General features: G+C 28.4%; 1 protein-coding gene across 2 annotated transcripts in view; it reads right to left on the bottom strand.

The window, feature by feature from the left end:
• The window catches only part of LOC127172805 (filamin-B), a 108401-nt gene that overhangs the window by 32085 nt on the left and 49572 nt on the right, over nucleotides 1–26744 (bottom strand). For both annotated transcript variants that reach the window (XM_051122210.1, XM_051122211.1), the window contains exons 6-25: nucleotides 26578–26740; nucleotides 26299–26499; nucleotides 20580–20717; nucleotides 19967–20093; nucleotides 14463–14599; nucleotides 14155–14348; nucleotides 12806–12919; nucleotides 12571–12714; nucleotides 10144–10267; nucleotides 9898–10058; nucleotides 8743–8833; nucleotides 8469–8638; nucleotides 8239–8356; nucleotides 6849–7111; nucleotides 6175–6772; nucleotides 5689–5862; nucleotides 4393–4555; nucleotides 3014–3174; nucleotides 1363–1530; nucleotides 75–198 (exon numbers count right to left, since the gene is read on the bottom strand). In XM_051122210.1, the coding sequence (XP_050978167.1) occupies nucleotides 75–198; nucleotides 1363–1530; nucleotides 3014–3174; nucleotides 4393–4555; nucleotides 5689–5862; nucleotides 6175–6772; nucleotides 6849–7111; nucleotides 8239–8356; nucleotides 8469–8638; nucleotides 8743–8833; nucleotides 9898–10058; nucleotides 10144–10267; nucleotides 12571–12714; nucleotides 12806–12919; nucleotides 14155–14348; nucleotides 14463–14599; nucleotides 19967–20093; nucleotides 20580–20717; nucleotides 26299–26499; nucleotides 26578–26740 (3533 nt within the window). The remainder of the gene's footprint in view (nucleotides 1–74; nucleotides 199–1362; nucleotides 1531–3013; nucleotides 3175–4392; nucleotides 4556–5688; nucleotides 5863–6174; nucleotides 6773–6848; nucleotides 7112–8238; nucleotides 8357–8468; nucleotides 8639–8742; nucleotides 8834–9897; nucleotides 10059–10143; nucleotides 10268–12570; nucleotides 12715–12805; nucleotides 12920–14154; nucleotides 14349–14462; nucleotides 14600–19966; nucleotides 20094–20579; nucleotides 20718–26298; nucleotides 26500–26577; nucleotides 26741–26744) is intronic.

Raw genomic sequence — 26744 nt, 5'->3', positions numbered from 1 at the left:
AGGATTGGTTTGATTTAGTGAATGACAGCGCTCACAGCAGGTGTGAATAGAGCGAGTCAATCTGACACCGTTACCTGCGTGGAACTTCCTCATCTGCGTATTTGACCGCGACAGAGTACGAGCCCTCGACAGACGGCGTGTAGGCCACCGTGTGTGTGCCATCACCGTTGTCTGTGATTTCAACCGGTTCGGCAATACCTGCAAACAACAACAAACCGGCTACATGATCAGTCTGCCAAAACCAAAATAAACTAACTATTTACAAAATACAGATCTAAACTAATACAGATCAGTCAATTAAACATGCAATAGAATGAGAATGACAAAGCAGCACACTTCTGCTTGAAATAATTGTTACATATAGTTTAAAAAAAATAAATATAACGCATTAATAAATGCATAAACGTACAAAAAATAAACCACATTTCAGTATATACTGTGCAGTATGCCAGCATTTAATTCAGAATAAATGAACATAGGAACACAAATAAACAAAATAAACAAACAAACAAACAAACAAACAAACAAACTATATGCTGTACACCATGCTAGTATTTCATTTAGAAATACCCTAAAAATTAAAATAAACATAAAATTGAATTTAAATGGACAAATATATAAAATATAAATATAAATATAAATATAAATATATATATATAGTGTAGCAAGCTAGTATTTAAGTCAGACGAAAAAATTTTTTTTTTTTTTTTAATAAATAGTTATATACAAGTTAAATAATGTGCAGTATGCTAGTATTTAACTCAGAACAAAAAACGAATTAAAATAACATAAGCCGCAAGAAATAAAATAAAATAGAATAAAAAAAAAATAAAAAGCTTTTACATATATACTGTGCAGTATGGTCCAGTTTAGTTCAGCACAAAATAAAAATAAAAGCAAGCATTAAAAATAAAATTGAAAAAAAAAAATATAAAAAAAAAATTAAAAATTAAATAAAGTGTACATATATACTGTGTAGTATGGTACTACTATTAAATTACATTAAATTAAATAATAAAGTGTTTATATGCACACTGTGCAATATGGTACTATTTAATTCAGAAAATAAATAAATACCGTGCAGTAAGCTAGTATTAAAACAATTAAAAATTAATATAACATAAAATAAACCCTTACAAAATAAAAAACAAAAATAAAATTAAATAAAATTTAAAAAATTAAATTAAATAAAATGCTTTTACAAATATACTGTGTAGGATGGTACTGTTTAATTCAGAAAAAAAAAATAAAAATAAAAATAAAAAAAGCCTTAAAAATAAAATAGAATAAAAAAGAATAAAATATAAAATAAAATAAAATGAAGCGTTTACATATCACTGCCTCATGTAAATGCATTTTTACCTTTAGGTCCAGTCACGGCCACAGAGAGAGGAGCGACGCCAGCTTTACTGCAGTCCACAGTGAAGGATTGTGGGACTTTAGCTCTCACTCCAGAACTAACACCAGGCCCAGAGATCTTCACCTTACTGGAGTCGATGACATCCTTCACCGGCACCTTAAATGGGCTTCCTATGACGCATTTACAACACTTACATTCAGACATTGACTAGTGTGTCCATGCATGCTAATGCAATTTAACCGGAGCTATTATAAGATAAGGCGGATAAATAAGATTAATGTCCAAGACACAGGAAGCGGGTGAGAAGACAAACAAAGTAAATCAATGACAATTAAAACAAGCCAAAAATAAGATTTTTTTATACATTTTCATTTGCAGGAACAGGATACCACAATCCTAGCATGTTTTATTCATTGCTTATTCACTTTCTCACTTTTTCTGAGTAAGTCTGGATTTAGTTTTTACTAGCCTGTAGTCTGATAACTTAACTCCTCTAAAATATTGCTCTAGCAACTTCTTAAGACATGATTTAAACAATCTGGAAGCGGTATTCATGTGGGAGACTCATACTCCTTATGTGGTCTTGGCGCTAAGTATGTACTGCACAGCACGCTAGTATTTCATTTAGAACAAACCCCTCAAAACTTAAAATAATAAATACATAAATATGAATTTAATAATTATGAAATTAAAAAAAATAAATGAACATACATAATATAAATAAATAAATTAATAAATAAAAAAAATGTGCAGTATGTTAGTATTTAATTCAGAACAAAACAAAACAAATTAACAATATAAAATAAAGAATAATAAAATAAAATAAAAAGTGTTTACATATATACTGTGCAGGATGCTACTATTTAATTTAGCACAAATTAAAACATAAAAATAAAAATAAAGCCTTAAAAATAAAATAGAATAAAATAAAATAAAAAAATAAAGTGTTTACATATACACTGTGCAGTATGGTACTATTAAATTAAATTATATTAAATTAAATTAAATTAAATTAAATTAAATTAAATTAAATTAAATTAAATTAAATTAAAATAAATTAAAAATAAAAGTGTTTATATTCGTAATGTGCAGTATGGTACTCTTTAATTCTGAACAAAATAAAACAAATTACAATAACATAACATAAAATGTTTCATTTAATGTATTAATTTAACTTAATTTAAAAATAATAAAATAAAATAGTATAGTATGTTAATTTAATTTCTGAGTGAGTTTGGATTTTGTTTCCACAAGCCTGTAGTCTGATAACTCAACTCCTCTAAAATATTGCTCTAGAAACTTCTATAGATGTGATTTAAACAATCTGGAAGCGGCATTCATGTGGGAGATTCGCACTATGTGGTCTTGGCGCGGCGAATGTTTTCAATGAAACGCGAGCTCATAATGTCCAGCAGTGAGAATGCGGTAGCCGCTCTCCTCAGATACACGAGATCTTGTTTCCCCGGTGTAATACTAATGAAAACAAATTTGTGGCATAATTCAAGAGGTTTTGCAAGGGGAAACTGGGACTCTGGTTAAAAACATGTCAAGTTGCATCTCTCAAAGCAGCAGTAATGCTTTCTTCAGGTCTGTGCTTTAAGTGGTGAATTGGGGATAAAAAAGAAATAAAAACAAAACAGCAGTTTTACGAACCGGGAATGTGTTGTCCTCCATACGTGATGTTGACGTCATACAGACCAGGCACATATGGGGTGTATTCAACATTACAGCTGCCATCTTTGTTATCTTTGCAGGACATTTTCGACTCTGATGGACCTTCTACGGTTATTCCCAATCCACCAATACCCGCTCCTCTGTACGGATCAAAAGACGTTTGGTTAGACAGTCTCAAAGACTCATTTTAGTATATTTATGTTCTTGATAGTATACAGAACAAGTTCTACACTAGTGTTCAAAAGTTGGAAGTTAGTAACATTTTATTTAATGTTTTTGATTTTATTGTATTGGCTATAACAATATATATTAATTTATATTTATATAAACAATATATAAATAAATTAATAAAACAAAATCTAAGCCCCACTAACATACAAATAACTGAATCAATTAATTGTAGTAGTATTTAAGTATTAACTTAGAACAAAATAAAATGTGTATATATCGTGCAATATATTTAATTTAAAGCAAAAAAAAGAAAGAAATACATGTTAACATGCGCATTAATAATTAAAAATACAATGTCCCAAAAATAAAATAAAAAATAAAATAAAAATTAAACTAAATTACAGAGGCTGAGTGAACATAGCGAAAACACAGTGAAAACTGTAATATTGTGTAGTATTATTATAATTAAATTAAAAATTAAAAATTAAATATTACAACAGTGTAATTTTAGTATTGAGATACTACTAGTTTTTATTTTTATATTTTTTGTTTTCATTTTAATTTTATTTAAAGTTTCAGTAATTTGTAAATTAAGTAACCTGTTTGTCATTTTTATTTTTTATTTTTTTAAATAGGTCTACATACTTTTTAGTTAGTTTATTTTATTTATTGTATTGTATTGCATTTCACATTTTCATTTAGTTTAACTAAAATAAGTTTATAAAATAATGCGTTTTTTAAATGATTATTTTAATTAAGTTCAGTTAAATTTTCTTTTTATTTGTGTATGTTTTTTTAAAAGTGTAAAATGTAATTTATTCCTGTGATTTCAAAGCTAAATTTTCAACATTAATCATTCTAATATGTTGATTTGCTGCTCAAGAACATTTCTGATTATTATCAATGTTGAAAACCGTTGTGCTGCTCCATATTTTCGTGGAAACTGTGATGCATTTCATTTTTCAGGATGGTTTAATGAACAAAGTTCAAAAGAGCAGCATTTATTTAAAATGGAAATCTTTTGTGACATTATAAATGCCTTTACTGCCACTTTCAATCAATTTAAAGTGTACTTACTAAATAAAATTATTAATTTTCAATACTTCTGGAAAAAAAAATACTTGAATAGTAGTGTGGATAAATATAAGATCTAAAAATGACAAATGCAATATTTTAAGCTCTTTGACCTGGTGACAATGGAGAACTTGTTGGGTTTGTCAGTGAGTGCTTGTTCCAGACCAGGGCCCTTGGCCTGCACACGTGAGGGGTCGCATCCTTCGCCAACCCCAACCTGGAACGGACTCTTTGGAACCGGAGTCTCATCGTACAGAACCTCAACACTGTGGACTCCTGTGGCAAACAGACAAAAGACAAATCACACTCAGCCTCCAAGGAAGAAAAACAATGGTTTCTCCTGTAGAGTCTTGCTGAGAACGAGCCCGTCACCTCATAAATCTGACTAAATTATCTGTATTTTCTGGCAAGCTTTAATGTTGTTCTTCAAAATACACAAGCGCAAGATGAAACCTGTAGCGCTCCTGGAGCTCAAACAGTAGGGCAAGATGTGTGGGTTTAATTCTCAAGGAATGCATGAACTGATAAAATGTATTGCTTGCATGCGCTTTAGTGCAGTGCAAATGTAAATGTAAACCAGTGTTTGTTGGGAAGAATCAGCCAGTTCAGAGAAAAATGAGACACAATTAGCTGGCCTTGGATCTTAGGTAAAAATTTAAGTTGTAAATAAGTGAGCAAGTAAATCAATCAAACTAACTAACAAATTAATACATAATATAGGATTGTCCAGACAGCCATTCAATTAGACCTTGATAAAATAAAATAAAATAAAATAAAATAAAATAAAATAAAATAAAATAAAATAAAATAAAATAAAATAAAATAAAATAAAATAAACAGATTGTCCAGTTCATTCAGTTGGACCTTCAAAATAAAAAAATAATATAAAATAAAATAATATAAAATGAAACTAAATAAAACTAAAAACAAAAATAAAACAAACAGGCCATTTAATTGGACCCTGAAAAAAAAATTAAATAACTGAAATAAAAATAAAATAAAATAAAATAATAAAATAAAATCTAATTAAAAAATAGGATTGTCCAGGCAATTCAACTGGATTAAAAAAAAAAAAAAAAAGTAAAGTAAAGTAAAGTAAAATAAAATAAACGATTGTCCAGTTCATTTAATTAGACCCTAAAAAAATAAATATAATAAACAGGCCATTCAATTGGACTTTGAAAATATAAAATAAAAAAACAAAAATAAAAAGGATTGTCCAGACCATTCAATTGTAAAATAAAATTAAAATAAAATAAAATAAAATAAAATAAAATAAAATAAAATAAAATAAAATAAAATAAAATAAAATAAAATAAAATAAAATAAAATGTCCAGACCATTCAAATAGGACAAACAAATAAATATAAATTTTTCAGGACATTTAAGTAGGATGTTGTGCATTGTACCATTCTCAAACGGTGTGTATTCCACGTTGTAAGTCCCATCGCCATTGTCACTGACGACACAGTCTGTGGCAGCACCTGATGGGTTCTTCACATGAGCTTTAATGTGTTTCCCACCAACTTTGGTCAAAGCTTGTGCATCCACAGTGAAGTCAGTCGTGGCCTCCCTGAAAACTCCTGCAGACCAGAGAGAAAAAAAACCCACACTGACTCACTGAAGATGTTCACAGATGTCACAAAACAATGCATCGCCTTTGAATTAAAATCATATTTCAGCAAAATAGTTTTTCAGGGACATCTTGTACTGAAAGGATTACATCATTTACAGCATGACAACACATGCAGGCCTCCATAACAACATCTTTTCGAACAGATTTTGTTACGAAACCAAACGGTAAAAGACTCCAGAAATCATGGAAGCCAAAATCATGAAGAGAAAGACAGAAGCTTTTCCATTGGCTGTAAGAAATAAGATGCATGTGTCAATACCTTCTCCTGCAACTCCTGGTCCAAACACCTTCACTTTGCTGGTATCAACAGCCGGATCCACTTGCACTTTGGCGGGGAATTTGGGAACGTTCTTTCCTCCATACTTCAGCAGTAGCGTGTACATACCCGCCGTCAGCGGGACGTAGGTGACCGTGTAGGTCCCGTCCTTGTTATCCACAACTTCAGTCTTGGCTTTCGCTCCAGAATCAGACTCGGCCTCCAGCGTCAACTGGCCCGGCCCGGCTTTGGCGCAGTCGACGTTCAGCACGCTGATCTCGCCTACTTTGCCTCGTTTCAGTCCTGAACCGGACGCCACCACTTTAGTGGGATCAAACGGGTACTGGATGCTAGCGTGGAAGGGCGAGCCGGGAATGTGGACGTCCTCGAAGAGAATGTTGACTAGATACTCTCCGGGTTCGGTGGGGAGGTACGAGACAGAGCAGGTGCCGTCGCCGTTGTCGGAGCACTCGATTTTAGCTTCGGTTGGACCTTCGACGGTAAGGCCGAGCCCACCGGTTCCAGCGCCTTTAGTGTCAATAGTAAACTCAGCTGGACTCGCTACCAGACCGCCCTTCAGTCCCGAACCGAACGCTTTGACCTGTACAGACAGAAGAACCCCCAAGTTATGACTTCTCTTCTAAATGAAGTTTAATCAGACTTTTGGTTCAGCGTACCTTGCTGGGATCAGGAGGCAGCATGGCTTCGACTGTGAAGGGGCTTCCCGGCACTGGATTGCCATCGTAGACGACCTCCACCACATATACGCCCTCTTCTTTGGGGACGTACTTCACCAGACTGGCTCCTTTACCAGGTTGGGGCTCTACCACGCAGGGCACGGACTTTCCTGATGGGCCGGTGATCTTGACTTCCAGTTTGCCCTGTCCACCTGCTCCCTTTGTACCAATGGCAAACTCTTGATCCTCACCCACTTGCACACCTGGAATAAAACATGAAATGGGTTTTATTACTGAATAAATAAATGTATTTATTTATTTATTCATTTAAAATATTTAAATATTTAAAATAAAAAGCACAGGATTGGATAAAATAACATGGGCCATCCAATAAAAAAGGCTTAAAATAAATAAATAAATAAATAAATAAAATACATTTTCCAAGCCATCTACTGAAACTTGGATTAAAACATATGTATGATTAAAGAAAAATGATTTTAAACAAACAAACAAATAAATAAATAAATAAATAAATAAATAAATAAATAAATAAATATTGTTCCAGGCCAGTAGGACCTGGGACAAAAATGTAAATATTTATTATTAAATATAAATATATATACATAAAAAAACACAGGATTGTATAAAATAACATGGGACATTTAATAATTAAATAACTTAAAATAAATAGACAAACAAATAAATAAATAAACAAATAAAAAAAACATAACATAGCATTATCCAAAATAAATAATTTTCCAAGCCATCTACTGAAACTTTGATTAAAATGTATGTACTATGTTATAAAATAAAAGCAAAGTAAAGTAAAGTAAAGTAAAGTAAAGTAAAGTAAAGTAAAGTAAAAGTAAAAGTAAAAGTAAAAGTAAAAGTAAAAAGTAAAAGTAAAAGTAAAAGTAAAGTAAAATAAAATATTGTCATGCCATCCAGGAGGACCTTGGATTAAAATTGAATTTTTAATTTATTATTAAAATCAATATATCATATAGATTTTAAATAAATAAATAAATAAATAAATAAATAAATAAATAAATAAAAACAAAAACAAAAACAAATACAAAAACAAATAACCTCCCAGGCCAGTAGTCGTAGGACCCTGGACTAAAATGTAAATCAAGTATAAATATATTTTTAAAAAATTAAAATAAAATAAAATAAAATAAAAAACTGCATAAAATAACATAAATATACAATAAATTGTATATTTTTTTATATTAATTTTTTTTATAGATTTTAATTATTTATAATTAAAGCAATGTATAATATAGACTAATAAATACAATACACAGATTACCAGGCCATCCACTGAAACATGAATTCAATTTTTAATATTTATAATAAATAAAACAAACAAACAAATAAAATGACATACGATTTTCCATGCCATCCACTTGGATCTTGCTAAGGTCCAGAGGAGCTGCGACACCCACAGCGAAGGGGCTTTTAGAAATGGGGTCTCCACCAAAGGTCACCGTTATCACCATCTCTCCCTAAATTGGTACAGCAAAGCAGAATGATGACGACAGAACATAAATACTAAAAGATGTCCAATTTACCCATTTAAATTCCTTAAACTGCTTCTAAATGTGGGGTTCTCCCTACCTGCTGGACCGGTGTGTATTTGACAGTTTGGGAATAGTCATAATTGTCAATGACTTCAAAGTCTTGAACGGGCTGTCCTTTATTAGGTCCAGAAAACTGCACGTCCAGAGGAGCTTTGCCAGCCCCCTTGGTGTAAACGGTGAAGTGTGTTGGTTTTCCACTCTCCACACCTGATGGTACAAGAATACAGCATAGGAAAATCAATAGACTCAAAGTCATCCAATTAATTCAAGATTCTTGATAAGATCAAAGTTTATCATTAAACCCAACAAACCTGCTCGAGCGAGTCCTGGTCCCTCTGCTTTCACTTTGGAGGAGTCATGTGAAGGATCCACTTTAACACGGAACGGACTGATCGGGATTTCCTGAAATGGATCATTCAAAATGAAAACAACATATTTGCAAAGATTCAGAAATTATATTTTCTTGGATTAAACATTTTTCAGGCCATCCAGTGAACCTGGGATTAAAATTGAATATGTGTTATTAAATATAATATTATTTAAAATCAAATAAAATTAATTATTAAATAAAACGAATTAAATAATTAAAACTAGACATACAATTATTCAATGGATTTTGAATTAAAATAATCAAAATAAAACAAAATAAAAAATAAATAAAATTTCCAAGGCATCCACTGAACCTGTAATTAAAATTTAAATACGCATTATTAAATATATTATATATTAATTTTAGTATTTGATTTCTATATTATATATATATATATATATATATATATATATATATATATATATATATATATATATATATATATATATATATATATATATATATATATATATATATATATATATATATATATATATATATATATATATATATATATATATATATAATATATAATATATATATATATATATATATATATATATATATATATATATATATATATATATATATATATATATATATATATATATATATATATATATATATATAAATAATATAAATAAAATAAATATAAATAAAATAAAATAATAGATCGATATATATATATAAATAAAATAAAGTAAATAAAATAAAGTAAATAAAATAAAATAGATCGATGAATGACAACTTTTCAAACCACTTGAATTTTGAATTTAATTTTAAATAAACATCTTCAAAAAAATACAAATAAATACACTTATGATATGCATTTTTTTATCCACTTGGATGGCAAATTTAAAATAAATAAAAATATAATAGGATTGTTCTGGCCATCCAAATGTATCTTGCATTAAAATATAAACAAATAGTTTTAAATAAATACAATTCTAACATGATTTTGCAATAAACTTGAAAAATGAATAAAAATTCATATTAAATAAAAATTAATAAAATATAATACATTAAAATATTTTAAAATGAAAACACCATATTCCCAAAATCATGTTTTCTACAAATCCCTATGTTAGTCACTCACCTGATCAGTAAAAAGCACTTTGATCGTGAGTCGTCCGGCCCCAGGAGGAATATATTTGACAGTAATGGTGTCATTAGCATTAGGAATGATGTCAAAATCAACATCCTCTTCCTTATCGCTGATAACATTGGCATCACACTTGATTCCGACACTGACGTCACCTGAAAAACCACCAACACAAGACGTACCGTGTAACTCACACATGAAACAGCACTGATTTTAGCGAACGCAGTAAACGTGCATTACCTTCTCCAGCTTCAGTGCAGTCCACGGTGAAGTGCGTCGGCTCGTGAGCCTTCAGTCCGCTTCTCTCCACTCCTGGACCAAACACTTTGACTTTATGAGGGTGGCTTCCCTTTCCAACATTCACCTAGAGGAATAAAGCCTCCTGAATGTTAATTACAGTAAGTAACGAAAACACAAACCTAAAAGACAACGCACATTTACATACAAAAAAAAAAAAAAATGCAAGCAATAAGCGAGTAAAAACCACATTTTATGCACTTTCAGCTGTTTAGTATTATTAAAGTTAGTGTTTTTTCCCTCATTCAAGACAAATGGGCATATGCAAATGAACACAAACTCACAAAATCACACACAGCAAACATTACAACATTAAAGTATTAGAATTTATTGAATGCAACATTGTTAAAACATGAATTCAGTCATTAATTAAACACTTAAATGCATTGACAGTCCCTTATCCCCTTTGTAAATACAAACATGTTAGTACTTCGTTTGATCGCTGCATTTTTCCAGAGTTAGACATTGTGAAATGTGTTTGCATGATCAGCCAAGTAAAAGCAAGTTACGTTCTTTGAAATTACGCAATGAGTTTGTTTTGTGAAATTAACTGTAAAGACCACAAAAGCATGAATGTTGAATGACGTATGACCAAATGTTTACTCTGAGCTCTTACTCAACCAGAATAATCCTTCAGTTCACATGTGCATTTAACAATTATTATTAGTAGTTCAGTCAAACTTATTTTGCACTTCATTCTTTGTTAGATAATAGAAATGCACTACTTGTCAAAAGTTTTTGAACAGTAAGATTTTTAGTGTTTTTTTTTTTTAAAAGAAGTCTCTTCTGATCACCAAGCCTCCATTTATTTGATCCAAAGTACACACACACAAAAAATAGAAATTAAAATTCTGAAATTTTTACACTCTTTAAAATAACAGCTTTCTATTTGAATATAATTTTAAATGCAATTTATTCCTGTAATCAAAGCTGAATTTTCTGCATTAGTACTCCAGTCTTAAGTGTCACAAGATCCTGATCCTTCAGAAATCATTCTAATATGCTGATTTGCTGTTCAAGAAACACTTATAATAATAATTAAAATAAAAATGATAAATTTTTTTTCCAGGACTCTTTGAATATAAAGATCTAAAGATATGCATTTATCTGGAATAGAAATTTATTTAAATAAATAAAATAAATAAAAATTATTTATTTATTTTTATTTAGGGAAGGAAGCTTTAAATTGATCAAAAATAATGATAAAAACATTTATAATGTTACAAAAGATTTATTTATTAAGATTAATGCTGTTCTTATGAACTTTCTATTCATCAAAGCTACCAAAAAAATTGTAACCAGCTGTTTACAATATAATAATAATAATAATAATAATAATAATAATAATAATAATAATAATAATAATAATCAATATTTTTGAGCAGCAAATTAGAATATTATAAAGATTTCTAAAGGATCATGTGACTGGAGTAATGATGCTAAAAATTCAGCTTTAAAATCACAGAAATAAATTACATTTTAAAATATATTCAAATAGAAAACAGTTATTTTAAATAGTAAAAATATTTTAATTTTTTACTGTTTTTACTGAACTTTGGATCGAATAAATGCAGGCTTGGTGAGCAGAAGACACTTCTTTAAAAAAAATAAATAAAAAAATACATTAAAAACTTTACTGTCCAAAAACTTTTGACTGGTAGCATAAATAATTTCTACATAAAAATCAAGTTTGAAAATATTTCTTCATTTTTAACTTCTGGAAAAAAGCAACCCACACCACAAAACACCATGTTACAGTCAAAGCAGTCAGTGTTGTTCTAATCTAATACAATTTCATACTGTGCAAAATTGCTGAAAATTATTCTGACATTAAAAGTCATTTATAAATCACTTAAAGTGACAAACATACTGAAATGTAATTGGATTTTGTGCTTTTGCAGTAACAGAAATACTTGAAGAGAGATCAAACAGAAGAAAACATTAGAAATAACTTATGAAAACTAAATGCATTAAATTTAATGTTTGATTTTATGCCTCAAAATAAATTACAGTGATTTTGCTCATATTACTAATCTTAAGAAACATGCAATGCAATCACAAATTAATCATCTAAACATTTAGCAAAACAACGTGCATTGTGCATTTTCATTCCCTAAAGCCTATCCCCAGTGCAATATCTCGTACATGCTTTAAAAACAAGACGACCAGCTGAAATTATCTGCGAGAATAAAAGCAGCGCTCCATAATGGAGGTGGTTATGATGATGACCGGTTTATATTTGGTTGCTGAAGTGTTAAGATCATCAGCTTTAGTGACTGTGATTAGTTCCCCTACAGTATTAGTACTAATAGCTGACATCTCCTTTGTGTTTGTGATAACGGTTTTGCCCTCGGGATCTGTCGTTCTTACCCTGAAGGGGCTGTTGGGAACGCTGACGCCTCCCCAGGTCACCGCCAGCGTGTGTTTGACGGCCGAGGTCGGCGTGTACGAGCAGGAATACACGTTATCGCCTTTGCTCTTCACCTTCACGTCGATGGGGACTCCATCCGCATCCTGAGAAAACAGAGTCAAATGCAACACAGGTGAGAGTTTAACTCAGGTTGGTTTGTGTTGCACATTTTTATTAGGTGATGATCGATCAAACCTGTGCGATGATTCTCAGTGGGCCGTTTCCGGCATCTTTGGCCTCGACGGTGAATTCAGCAGGTTTGTTTATGATACAGCCACTCTTCTCCAGTCCCGGTCCATAAGCCCTGACCTACAAACAAGCACATTTGTGAAAAACAAACACTTTCTCGGTGGTCGTACCTGCTAACCTAGTGAATGCACAAATGCAATGTGCTTTTTGCAATAATGCAATAATTTAAGTTGATTTATTTTGTATTTGTTTAATGCAGTTTATGTTTATTCTTTTTTAATTTCTGAATTCTGTCTTTATTTGTTCTGCTGCTTTAGGATTTTTGTGCTTTTGCCGTAACAGAAATACTCTTTAAACAATGATGGCTAATTATCCTAAGGAGAGACAAAACAGAAGAAAGCAATATATTAATTAAAAAAAAAAAAAAAAAAAAAAAAAGGCATTGAATTTGAATGTAAATTACTGATTTATAAAGTAAAATGAAATGCTTGCAAGTATTTTAGAACAAAATTCAGTGTTTTAAGAAATAATAAAAAACTAACAAAAATTCAAAACATTATAGCACATTATATGTAAAACAGATTTAATAAATAAACATTTTGTGCTTTAAAAAAAAAAAAAAAAAAAAATAAAAATTTAACTGACAATGCAATCTAGATTTAAAAAAAAAAAAAAAAAAAAAAAAAAAAAAAGTTTAAAAACTGTAATGAAGCATTTAAAAAACATTACATTAATAAATGGCATCACATTAATTGAAAACCTGTTTTAATAAGTTTTATTCTTCAACAGGTTATCATTATTGTAATTTTTTTAATTTAAGTTGTTTATAAGTTGGTACTACACATTGAAGCAATTTAAATATTTTATAAATATAAATAATTTAAAATTGCACTGCGGCAATTGTGAACAAGTCTTTATATTTACTTTTTTAAAAATAGATTCATAATTAATATATTTTTTAAATTCTCAACCAGTTATCATTATAGTATTTTTTTTTTTATATAAATTTAATTAAAACAATTTTTTTAAGTGGGTTTAATGGGTACACATTGCTGCAATTTAAGTATTTTATTTTATAAATATAAATAGCTTTTTTATTGCATAATAAAATTAAGTAAAATAAAATAATAAAATAAAATATTTAAATTGTGGCAATGTGCAGTACCCACTTGAAATAATGTATATGAAAATTACATTTTTTTAAAACATACAATGCAAAATCACTACTAATAATAAAAACCATCACAAAACATCACAATGCAATACAATAACAAGAATTTTAGGAAGAAAATGTCACAAAGCTAATGTTATTTTTTTCTACATATATGCAGTATACTTTCCACTGCCTTGTTTACCTGGTTGGGGTTGTTTGCTTTGTTATCAGAAACGATGTAGGCCATGAAGGGACTGTCTTCGATGTCTTCATCATCACACATGACATGGACAGCATATTCGCCTGATTCGGTGGGCCAGTACCTCACATTACACGAGCCATCGTTCTGATCTTCACACTCGATCCGGGCCTGAGATGGACCTTCGATGGCAAATCCTACAGGAGGGAAAGGATTTACATCATGGGTTGAGAAACAGGTGGTGGATCCTGATCTAATTATGACACTGATAAAATGAGTGAAGATGTAGTAAGAAGCTCTTGTAATCTCACCGAGAACTCCGACATCAGTCCCGATGGATTCGGCCACAAAGTCTGCGGATTTTCCCACAACACCTCCCTCCAGACCCGGACCCCATGCGCGGATCTTCTGTGGTCCGGCTTCAGGGCCCACCTGAACCTCGAAGGGGCTGAAGATAAGAAAACAAATGTTATTCGGTATATAAGTACAGCAGGAAAGAAGGAAACAAAGAAGAAAAAAAAAAAAACCCCACCAACAACTATATTTTGCGTCATGAAAATAAGCCTATTTGAGGGGTAAATTATTATTATTATTTTTTTTAATACGATGAAATTTTTATATTTAAATTAATAATGCAATCTATGCCGATTTTAAAATTACAAATTAAAAAAAAAAAAAATTATATATTATATATATATATATATATATATTATATTATATTATATTATATTATATATTATATTATATATATATATATATATATATTATATTATATTATATTATATTATATATATTATATTATATTATATTATATTATATTATATTATATTATATTTATATATATATATATATATATATATATTAAAAATATTAAATTTAAATTTGCATCATGTAAATAAGCCTATTTAAGGGGGAAAAAGGTTGTTTATGCAAAAAATAACTTTTTATATATAAATATTAAATATTTATATTATATATTAAAAAAATACTTATATTATTTAAACTGTGGTAATGCAATCTATGCAGATTTTAAAATTACAAATGAGAAGAAACAACAAACACATTTAACATTTTAATTATACTTAATTTTTTATCATCAAAACAAGCCTATTTAAACAGGGAAAAAGTGACCTTATTTATGCCAAAAATATTTTTTATAATTAATATGCTGAAATTTTTTATATTAATAAAATTGTGGAAATGCAATCCACAATTAAATCCAATTAAAATTACAAATAATATAATTTATGAAAATGTACATTTTAATTAAACATTTAAATTTTTATTTAAATGTTTCTTTTTAGCACTTAAATTACATAGACAATCTGTTAAGAATAATAAGAACTAATGCAATTAATGCAACAATTATTTTCATAAAAACGAAGCAGCATAGTTTCTTTACAAATAATGTGATGCAAATTATAAAAAATTTTTCATTTAATATAAATTCTATAAGCATACATATTAATTATTGTTATTTATAATTTCTATTCAAATTATGGCAATGCAATCTATGCAGATTGAAAAATGACAAAAAAAAAAAAAAAAAAAAAAAAAAAAAAAACCAACACTATACAAATCTGGATGCATTACAACGAGACTTGGGTTAAAATGTGCTTAATTAATAAATGTCAAAATCCAGAAAATCTCAATGATTTTAAAACAAGCTTTTTGTCTTTAGCAAAATACATTTTTAAACTCTATAACTGTTACTTTTGAGGTGAAATAAGACCTGAAAGATGACTAGATCAAAAGATCAGTGTTTTTTAAATGTCAAAATGCCATATGTCGTCAAATAAGTGCACAGCTAAACACTTTATTTAACCAAACGCATGCTAATCTGACATCTTGAGCAGCACAAATGGTCTCTAGTTAGTGAGAATGTTCCATTTCCAACTAAACACACGTCATAAATCAGCGCTGTGACTCTACGTCAGCGGAAACCTCCCATCTGAGAAAGTTTGTGTTATTAGAAGTAACCACAGCAGGCAGAATATTTCTCTTTAATAAGGGTCACGGCTCCATGTATGTGTGTGTGTGAGGCTGCCGTCCAGGTGAACAGCAGGCCGATTGTGTTTAATCCAGCCCGTCTCTTCCACTCAGCCGTTCGGGCTCCTGCAGCCAGCCATCCGATTGGCCGATCTACCATGCATGTGATCACCAGAAAGACCACACACCACGACGTCTTATAAAACCTCAAAGAAATGCAAAAAACACCTAAAAAAGGCATTTTTGGTGCTGCAGCAGTCGCTTTATAACACAAACCGGCATGTTTCTGCAGAACCACATACTGAGCAAAAACAAACCCAACTCTGAAGGCAGCCGTCATTTCCGTTCCTCAGTCCGTTAAGTAAGATGTTTAGCCTGTATAGTATGATTGGACGTCACCAGAAGGCCGTTTCCTGTTGGTCTCGAGTTTCCAGAGCTCTGACAGACTCGCACAGGAGAGCATGTCGTCATGCATTTCCACCACGTTACACAATAATGAGTCTTCTTGGCAGTGAACACGACCTACATATCATAGTGGCCGTGGGCGGCATGAGCAAAACCTCATCTACAATTACAATAATAAAGTCATTCATGCAGTGATAGATCAGCACATATTTGTTTTTACTGGAAATTCAAACCAGGTATGTTTTATATATTATGCACTGGTGTCATTTCAGTTTTATTTATATACTACTATAGTATTTATTAATATTTTGATTTAGCTTTTATTTCTATATTTTACATTTTTTTGTGTACATTTTATCTTTTTTTAAACATTTCAATTTAGCTTTCAATTTATATCTATTACAGTTTTAGTATTTTATTTTCTTTTTTTTGTTTTCACTTTAAATTAGCTTTTCCATCTAATACGTTTATATAAATTTTTTATACGCATATTTTCTATTTAGCTTTAACTATATTTATTACAGTTTTGGTAATTTTAGTACTCTGACATTTTTTTTTTTTTTTTTTTTTTTTTTAATATTTCTATTTAGCTTTCATTTATATTTCAATTTAAGCAAATTTAGCATTCCAAACTTAAACTTAGTTTTTCATTTAACACATATTTTTTACTAGTTTAAAATATTTAATTAATTAGTTATTTAATTACGCTTTAATTTAGCTTTTTCATTTAAATTTAACACTAATACTTATTTCTTTTAATATTTATAATATATATTATATATTTATTTTATTAGTTTAATGAAATATGTTTTATTTATATTTTAAGTATTTTTACTCTACTTATTTTCTTTCATTTTAACCTTGTTTTTTATCTTGAACTTTATTTTTTTTTACATTTCCATTTTATCTTTGTTTTATTTTTTAAATTTTATATTTTTTATTTATACATTTATTTTTTAAACTTTGTTTTATCCATGACTTGCATTTTTATTTTATTAGTTTTTTAAATAAATATTTTTATTTTATTTTTTTTAAGTTTCTATTCATTTTAATTATATTTATTCAACTTCAACTTAATTTTTCATCCAATACTTTTACATTTTTTTTTATTAGTTTTTAAATATATCTATTTAATATTTCTATCTAATTTATATTTATTTCAGGTTTAGTAATTTTGGTACTCAATTTAAACATTTTATTTCTGTTTAAGTTTTTTATTAATACTTTTAAAAGCATCACATTTTTTAAATATTTATATTCAGCTTTAATTTATATTTATGTTTTAGCATTTCAACTTATTTTATGTTGTTTTCCATCCATTTTAATTCAAGATTTTAGTAGTTAACAATGACACATTCTGTACTTGCATTAAAAATCATTTTCCCCACACTCCAGTGAATTAAATCTTTTTACAAATGATCCATCGTGTAGTGTATATACTCTGTCATATGCTCTTACATCATACTCAGCATTAAACCCTTTCACATGTACAAACAAGCCGTTTGCAATCAGACAAATTCCCTGATGATCCTTAATGGACCAATCTGAACATAATAAATCCAGTCTTGATTTGAATCCCAGCACATGCACTGACCATCTATAGCATGGTCTGTTCTGATTTAGACCAAACACACACATTTACCACAACCCTCATGTGTTTATATACGCCTATGCCTTCAAACCCAAACAATCATGATCAGATTTATCCGCTTGGCAGATCTGAATAACACTGATGCAATGAGACACTCCGAACATCTGGAGACAATCCGTTTCCACCTGTACAACAGCACCGGTAGCACTACAACAAACACTACAACTGCAAAAACCACTCCAAAATTTAAGTGGAACAAAACTAAGCCTGTTTTATGTCTTATGCATTTAAATGTGAAGAAAATATGATGTTATTCCTGTAAAACTTATGCATATCTTTTGAATTTTTAATATGTTTAAATTGTCAATGCAATTTGATTTATAAATACAAAAAATAATAATAATAATAATAATAATAATAATAATAATAATAATAAAAAAACAAAATCACAATAATGAGAATCTCTTAAGAATAATAATTACATTGTTACATTAAATATATTTAAATTAGATTAATTTAAAAAATTATTCAAAAAAAAAAAAAAAAAAAAAAAATACAATAAAAATAAATCTATGCAGATTTAATTTTTAAAAAAAAATGAAATAAAAATGTATTTTAATTCAACCAAAAATGTATTTTAAATTTTTATTTATTTTAGTATTTTTACTGTGGTAACAATAATTATAAAAAATTCCTTTAATTAACGCAATGCACATTAATACATTTTTTGTTTAATGTGTAGCATCCACTTTAATCTATGCAGATTTAATAAAAACTTAAAATAAAATAGTATTTTAATTAATTAATGCATTTTAAATAATTTATTGTAGTATTTTTCCTGTGGTTGTAATAATTATATAATTCCTTTAATGCAATGCAAAAAATGTTAAAATTTATTTTGTTTAAAGTGTAGCATCCACTTTAATCTATGAAAATTTAATTTAAAAAAAAAAAGTTACAATAAAAAAAGCACTTTATTTAATTACATTTATTTAAAAATTTATTTAAAATATTATAGTATTTGTACTGTTGTAATAATTATTTAAAAAAAAAAAACTTTAATTTATGCAGTGCAAATTTTTTTACATTTATTTTGTTGACTGTGTAGCATCCACTTTAATCTATGCAGATTTAATTAAAAATTACACAAAAATGCATTTTATTTTCCTCAAAAATCTATTATTTGAAAATATTTTTACAGTAGTATTTATACTGTGATAACGTGTAGCACCCACTTTATTTTACGCAGATTTAATCAAAACTCAATTCAAATAAAATTTAACTTTAAAATTTAAACATGAAATATTTTCAAATATTATTTAAAATTTATACAGACTTAAATTTAAAAAATTTGACTTTAAAAATGTTGTTTAAAATATCTGAAAAATATTTATAAAATAATTTGTATTGTAGAAATGTGTAGCTTCCACTTTATGCAGATTTAATACAAAAATAAATAAATAAAAATTAAATGTAATTTTGAAATAATATTTAAAGATAATATTTTAAAATTTTATTTTATTTTATTATTTTATTTTATTTTATTTTATTTTATTTTATTTTATTTTATTTTATTTTATTTTATTTTATTTTATTTTATTTTATTTTATTTTATTTTATTTTATTTTATTTTATTTTATTTTATTTTATGGCAATGTGCGGCACCCACTTAAATCCATGCAGATTTAATTTTTTACAAACGTTTCAATCTGTAAGTTACGATTGGTGCGCTAAAACAAATCTGATCAGATATCATTAGGCACAATGGTGTCATATAAAGTCACTCTGGCCTTAAAAGTAAAATGTGAGTTTTAGAAATGCGATTAGTACCTCTTGGGAATGTGCTGTCCGGCCCAGGTAATGGTGACGGTGTATTTGCCAGGTGTGTTGGGATAGTATTCATAAGAGTAAACGCCATCTGCAGCGTCCTTCTGTTTCACAGGCTCCTCTAGACCTTCTGCAAGAAAGGAAAAACCATGTCAAACTTGAAAAATTCAATCACAGACCATTAGAAACAAACGGAAGGGATAAAACGAAGAATTAAAAATGCATTTTCCCCATCTTCTCCCATTGTATTTTCTGTCATATGGATCTAAAGATAATGAAGATGAATAGCATTCGTGTACAGGAGCACGTCAGCTCAAATTCCACAGAGATAAACTTGTGTCCTGTAAGTCACAGCGAGGTCAGTGAAGCGTTTGTGACCCGGTCGAGTCATTAATCACAGTCAGTGGAGCTGACGCTTGACCTGCTGATAGAAACTGATGTGTAGATAATTTATGTGGGCAGCAGAGTCTGGGAAACTGTCCCTGCTCACTCCAAATACTCACAGTGCCATGTTCAGTCATTAATACAGCAGGAGACATTGGGACGTTCTCAAAAAGAGGAAAATTGAAGGTTTTAGGGTTTGTACAGAAGGGAGGTTTGTTGTTTGGTCACTTACTGGGTCCTTTAACGGTGATCTTCAGATCTCCGCTACCAGCATTACGGGTGTCCACCTTAAAATCGGCCACCTGACGCGCTCTCACACCTCTGGGCTGCAGACCTCGACCGGTGGCTCGACACGCTCCGGGAACAGACGCTGAAACACACAAACACACACAATATGTGAACACAAGACTCTGATTTACTGAAAATTAATGCTGATTATTCACGTGCAAACAGTAGCAGTATGTATTATAACGCCACGTCACTATCCGAGGCCAGACTTTATGGGGGAAAAATTAAATTCAGAGAATAAAAGATGCAATTAGAAATAAAAAAAAAATAAAAATACACGAAAAAAAAAAAAAAAAAAAAAAAAAAAACACATTATTATTGTAAAACCTTACTAAAGTCCTTAAGTGAGCTTAATACATAAAATGTTGTCTATATGCATTAAAACTGGAACACTACAATAAAATGCTTTATTAAATGTGCAAAAACATTAAAAACTTATGACATTATAAAACTAAAAGAATATAAAAGAATAAACAACATATTTACTCAAATATGACAAATTAATAATTTTAATATAATAATTAATTTAATTTAATATAATATTATTTTTTTATATTTAAAAAAAAATACATTTATATTTTGAGAATTTATAATATAAATTACAATTATAGCAATATGCAATGAGTACAAAATATAGTATAATACTATAAAAAAATATTTACATATTTGCAAATTAATAGTAACATTTAGATTTGCATATTTGCAATAAAAATAAAATTTTTATACATTTATAATAGAAAAATCATACCACAATATATGGTAAATACTACAGAAAAATGTGCATATTAAAAATGCAAATATAACATTATTACTTTATATTTGTAAGAAAAATATAATTTTTTTATACATTTATAAATGAGTATAGAATATTGTACATGTGCTATAAAAGAATAAAAATGAATAAACATTTACATATTTAATAAATATGCAATTTTTATTATTACTTTATATTTCTATTTATAATATAATTAAAAAAATTGTAAATGTATATGAGAATACTGTACATACTATACAAGAAAATATTCATATTTTTAAATAAATAAAATGTACTATATGGTTTTACATTTATAATAAAATATTACTGTTATATATTTATAATATAAATGTTATAAGTACGGAATAGTATATACACAAAAGGAAAATATTTATTTGCATATTAAATATAAAAATTTATAGTAACTTTTAGATTAGCATATTTGCAATAAAAATTATTTTTTTATATATTTATACACAATACAATATATGGCAGATGCTACAGTAAATATAAAAATATTAGCATATTAAATATTGGTAAATATTGGTATATTGGTAAGAAAAATATCATAATTTGATATTTATAAATGAGTATAGAATATTGTACATGTACTATAAAATAAAGAAAAAAACAATTGTTTGCATATTAAATATGCAAATATTTTATTACTACTATCAATTTTATATAATATGTAAATGTGTTTAAAAATATTTAAATTTATTATTTATTTGCATATTAAATATGCAAACCTGTACTATTATGTAAAATGCACTATTAAGTTTATATTTGCAATATATTAGTTATACATTTCAATATATAAATACATGAGTACATGAATGTGTACATGAATTTACAAATGTATTTACTTGCTTTTAAAGTGTACATACTATTTTATACTTGTATATTACATGTATTAGATTTTACATACATTTATATATATATATATATATATATATATATATATATATATATATATATATATATATATATATATATATATATATATATAATATATACAGAAAATTAATTCTTAATATATTAAATATTACATAAAATAAATTATTTGCATAGATAGACCATTGAAGAATGCTGTTAAACTAAATAAATAAATAAATAAATAAATAAATAAATAAATAAATAAAAAACACCCAACATCAACATCTGCCAGCCAATCAGAATCAGTAATTCAAATGTCATGGTATAATGAGCGTCAACCATCCAAAACCCTCCAAAACCCTTCCCTCAAATGTCTGCACAGCCCGCAAATGAAATGAAAAATCCCTCAGCGCAATAGCACATGTACAATTAAACACTCCATTATTACCCTACCATTATACAGTATGAAGTCCTGTAATGTTTCCAGAGCACTAGAATAGAGAGTCACAGAGAGCTAGCCAAAACCCACATTCAGTGTAATAGCATCTCTGACAGAGAGACTCGATGAGGTCTTTCCCCGTCCGCTCTCTCTCATTAGATTCAGATGTGGGAGCCGGGGCCCGTCAGGGTGGAGCGGGACAGCCGAGTGCCACCGAGACACAGAGCTTCATTCAGCCCGAGTCCATCGTCTGAATCACTAATATAGACTTGCTGTATGATGTTAAACCCCAAACTCTAGGGTCTCAGATTGGTTTTCATAAAGACGCTGCAGAGGATATGCACCTAATTTAATGCACTTTATCAAGTTAAATCTATTTCCAGCCTTTGCCATCTCTATTTATAGCAGAGATTTTAGAATTAGGAAATCTCAAGAGCCAAATTTCAGCTTTGCAACAGTTTTAGGTGTTATTTTTAAAGCACACAATGAAAGTTTTGGATAAATGCTTGTAAAAATGTGCTGAAATAACATCTTGTGCTGTAAGCGTGTCAAAAAAATAAATACAAATAACAATAAAAAAAAAATAAATAAAATCAGAGTATAACATATACTATAAAAGAATGAATAAATGTTATTTATATATTTAAGACATAAAAATATGCAAATAAATGTAATTTTGTTAGTGTGTTTTACATTTAATACAAATATTACATTTTTATACAATATATAAACCACCAACCAGAGCTGCCAATAAATATAGTACTTATATCATAAAAATAAAATGTAAATGTAGATGTAGATTTAAAAAATAAAATACACAATTAAAAGCAATGATTAAACAAAAAAATTATAAATGTATAAAAAAAAATATATTTATGATACATAAATGCATAAATAAAATAAAAATTACTCAAAAATAAAATAAACCTGCACTGAAATAAAAATACACATGAATTTCAGTGCTTTTTTTTTTATTGTATTTTATTTTAACATTTTTATTGTTGATTTTAATGGCTATATTTTAATATTAATAGTATTAGGCTATATTTTAGTATTTGTAATGGCCATTTTATATTTATGATATATAAATGCATATTGTAGAAACTATACAAATTATACAAATATATTAAATATGCAAACTTTTACTACTGTTATATTTGTAATAAAATATTACATTTTTTTAATTTGTAATCATATTAATGTATATAATATGTATATAGAATATAGTGCATATACCAGAAAAGATAAGACTAAAATATTCGCCTAAAAAGATGAATTAAATAAATAAAATAAAATAAAAACTTTTTTTCTGTCATCTTTATTCAGAGCAAAGTTTTTAGAAAAAGTAAACTCCAAATTTCAGCTTTGCCACCAGTGATTCATCATTTTTTTTATGCCATCTTTAAAGCACATAATAGATGTATGAAGCTCTTAAATTTGCTTGTGAAACGTCCTGAAACAACATCTTGCACTGTAAACGTCAAACTATCTGTCTGAATGCATAAGCCGTTTGTTTTCCTGTGGGTCTCGTTTGATTTTACGGCACATGTGGCTGATTTCCCGAGGTCACGCTCATCCAAACCTGCCCAGCAATCGCTTTAAAATCCAAAATGATCAACGGCATCCTACGGGAACACTAAAGCTACCGGCCGTACAAAACCACAAAACCGTGAATTACAGAGGGAAGAAAAATATAGAGCTGATTTCCCACTATATGACATTAAAAAGAAAAGTTTCTTCTCTTTTATAGGGCTGCATGGTTTTGTGGATTTTTCTGATTTAAAAAGTTTCATGCTTAAAAATGTTATGATTATTATTATTATTATTATTATTATTATTATTATTTCAAAGTCATCTTTATACATAATCATCACTACCATAATCATCAAAATAACTAATAATAATAAAAAAGTGAAATAAATGTTTTAAAACTATGAGATGAAGCACAAAAAGCATGCAATCCTCATCACAGGGTTCAACAATGCTCTCGCTGTTGGGTTTTCAACAGTAAAATTCAACAAATTGCAAAAACAAGGCAGTGAAATCAGCAGCATGATAACGTTTAACTACACAGGAAAATCAATTAAAGTCAACTTGTGTTAAAATTGAATTGCTGCACGTTTGGAAAAGCTGTTTCAGAGAAAAGGAATTTGGTGTTTTACAAGGTTTAAAATGTTCAGTGACGCACAGATCCACTAGTATGCAGAGAACAGACAAAAACTACAGCAGGAACCATGGTTATTACACTTCAGGTAACATCAACAACAAAAACTCAAAAAAAAAAAAAAAAAAAAAAAACCTGCACTGAAATAAAAATAAATATACATGTATATAAAATTACACAAAATAAAATAAACCTACACTGAAATAAAAATATACATGAATAAAAAAAATTATTATTTTTTTTTTCATGTAGATTTTTACTTTAGTGTAGGTTTATTTTATTTTAATGTATATATGTGTATATATATGTGTATATATATATATGTGTATATATATATATATATATATATATATATATATATATATATATATATATATATATATATATATATATATATATATATATATGTATATATATGTATATATATGTATATATATGTATGTATATGTATATATGTATATGTATATGTATATGTATATGTGTATATATATATATATATATATATGTATATATATATATATATATATATATATATATATATATATATATATATATATATATATATATATATATATATATATATATATATATATATATATATATATATATACACACACATACATACACACACACATATACATATACATATACACACACACATATATACATATATATATAAAAATGTATAAAACAATACAATAAAAAATAATTCAAAATATTAATAAAAATCTTTATGATATTTGAACACTAGACGATAGAACAGAAATTAATTTATTTTGTTACAAAAAAAAACCAACTTGTTTACGAACACCTAACAAATAATCTTAGAACAAAATATTAAATTTTATATAATACACAAATGTATATAATATGAGAAACTTAAAAGAAGAGAATATACTAATAAATATTTAATAAATAAAATATGCAAAGAAATGCAATTTTCCTATTCATTTTATAATTTTATATTTTACATTAACATATACGAGTATAGTACATATATTATATAAGACCAAACTATTTAATTGCACATTAAATAAATATGCAAATGTAATTTTACTACTAAATTGTAATAATATAGCATAATATGTATAGGGCTGGAAATAAAGCCTGACCATAACGGCACGTCGGGTCATATTTAACGAAGCTGGCGGCATCACACACACCACAAACGAGCGTGCTGGTGAACTGCGGCTGCATTTACATGCATTTTATAGTGTGTAAAAGCCCTGCAGAATCCCATAAACGCATGCAATTACAAGAGCATGAGGCAATCCACACGTCTGAGACCCTAAAACACTGCGCTAATTCACTTTACAGCTATGAGCACAGTGCATTGTTTAAGGAAAACACTAATAAACTACTCCATTTCCTTCAAGCAACAGCACATTTAAGCAATTGTCAGCTCAGAAAGAGGATGCTGGGTAAAGTACCTGGGCCGATATTGACGGTAAAGGGGCTCTTGGGGATGGCGACGCCTCCGAATGTAATGTTGATGGTGTGAGGGCCGGCCTGGATGGGTTTGTAGGTGCAACGGAAGACGCTTTCGCCCTTGTCTTCCATGATGGCCTCCACTGTGTTTTTATTACCCAGAGGGTCTTTGATGACGGCTGTCACGTCTCCCACACCAGCACCTGATTAACAGACACCAGAGCGGCTTCAAGACTTGTTTTTGTCAAGAAAATTAGCTCAAATTCATTGCATGGTCAGACCTGCGGTGTAGATGTCAAAGTAGGTGGGTTTGTTGGCGATGTTTCCCAGCGGCTCCAGGCCGGGTCCTTTAGCTGTGACTTTAGTGGCGTCTCCCAGGGCTTTGTCCACATTTACCTCAAACGGGCTCTTTGGGATTTGCTGTCCAGCGAAAAGCACGGTGACCTGT

Source organism: Labeo rohita, chromosome 11 (genome assembly GCF_022985175.1).
Source record: "Labeo rohita strain BAU-BD-2019 chromosome 11, IGBB_LRoh.1.0, whole genome shotgun sequence".
NCBI classification, from domain to species: domain Eukaryota; kingdom Metazoa; phylum Chordata; class Actinopteri; order Cypriniformes; family Cyprinidae; genus Labeo; species Labeo rohita.
The sequence above is the reverse complement of the archived record's forward strand: the minus strand, read 5'-3'. Positions and strand labels throughout refer to the sequence as shown.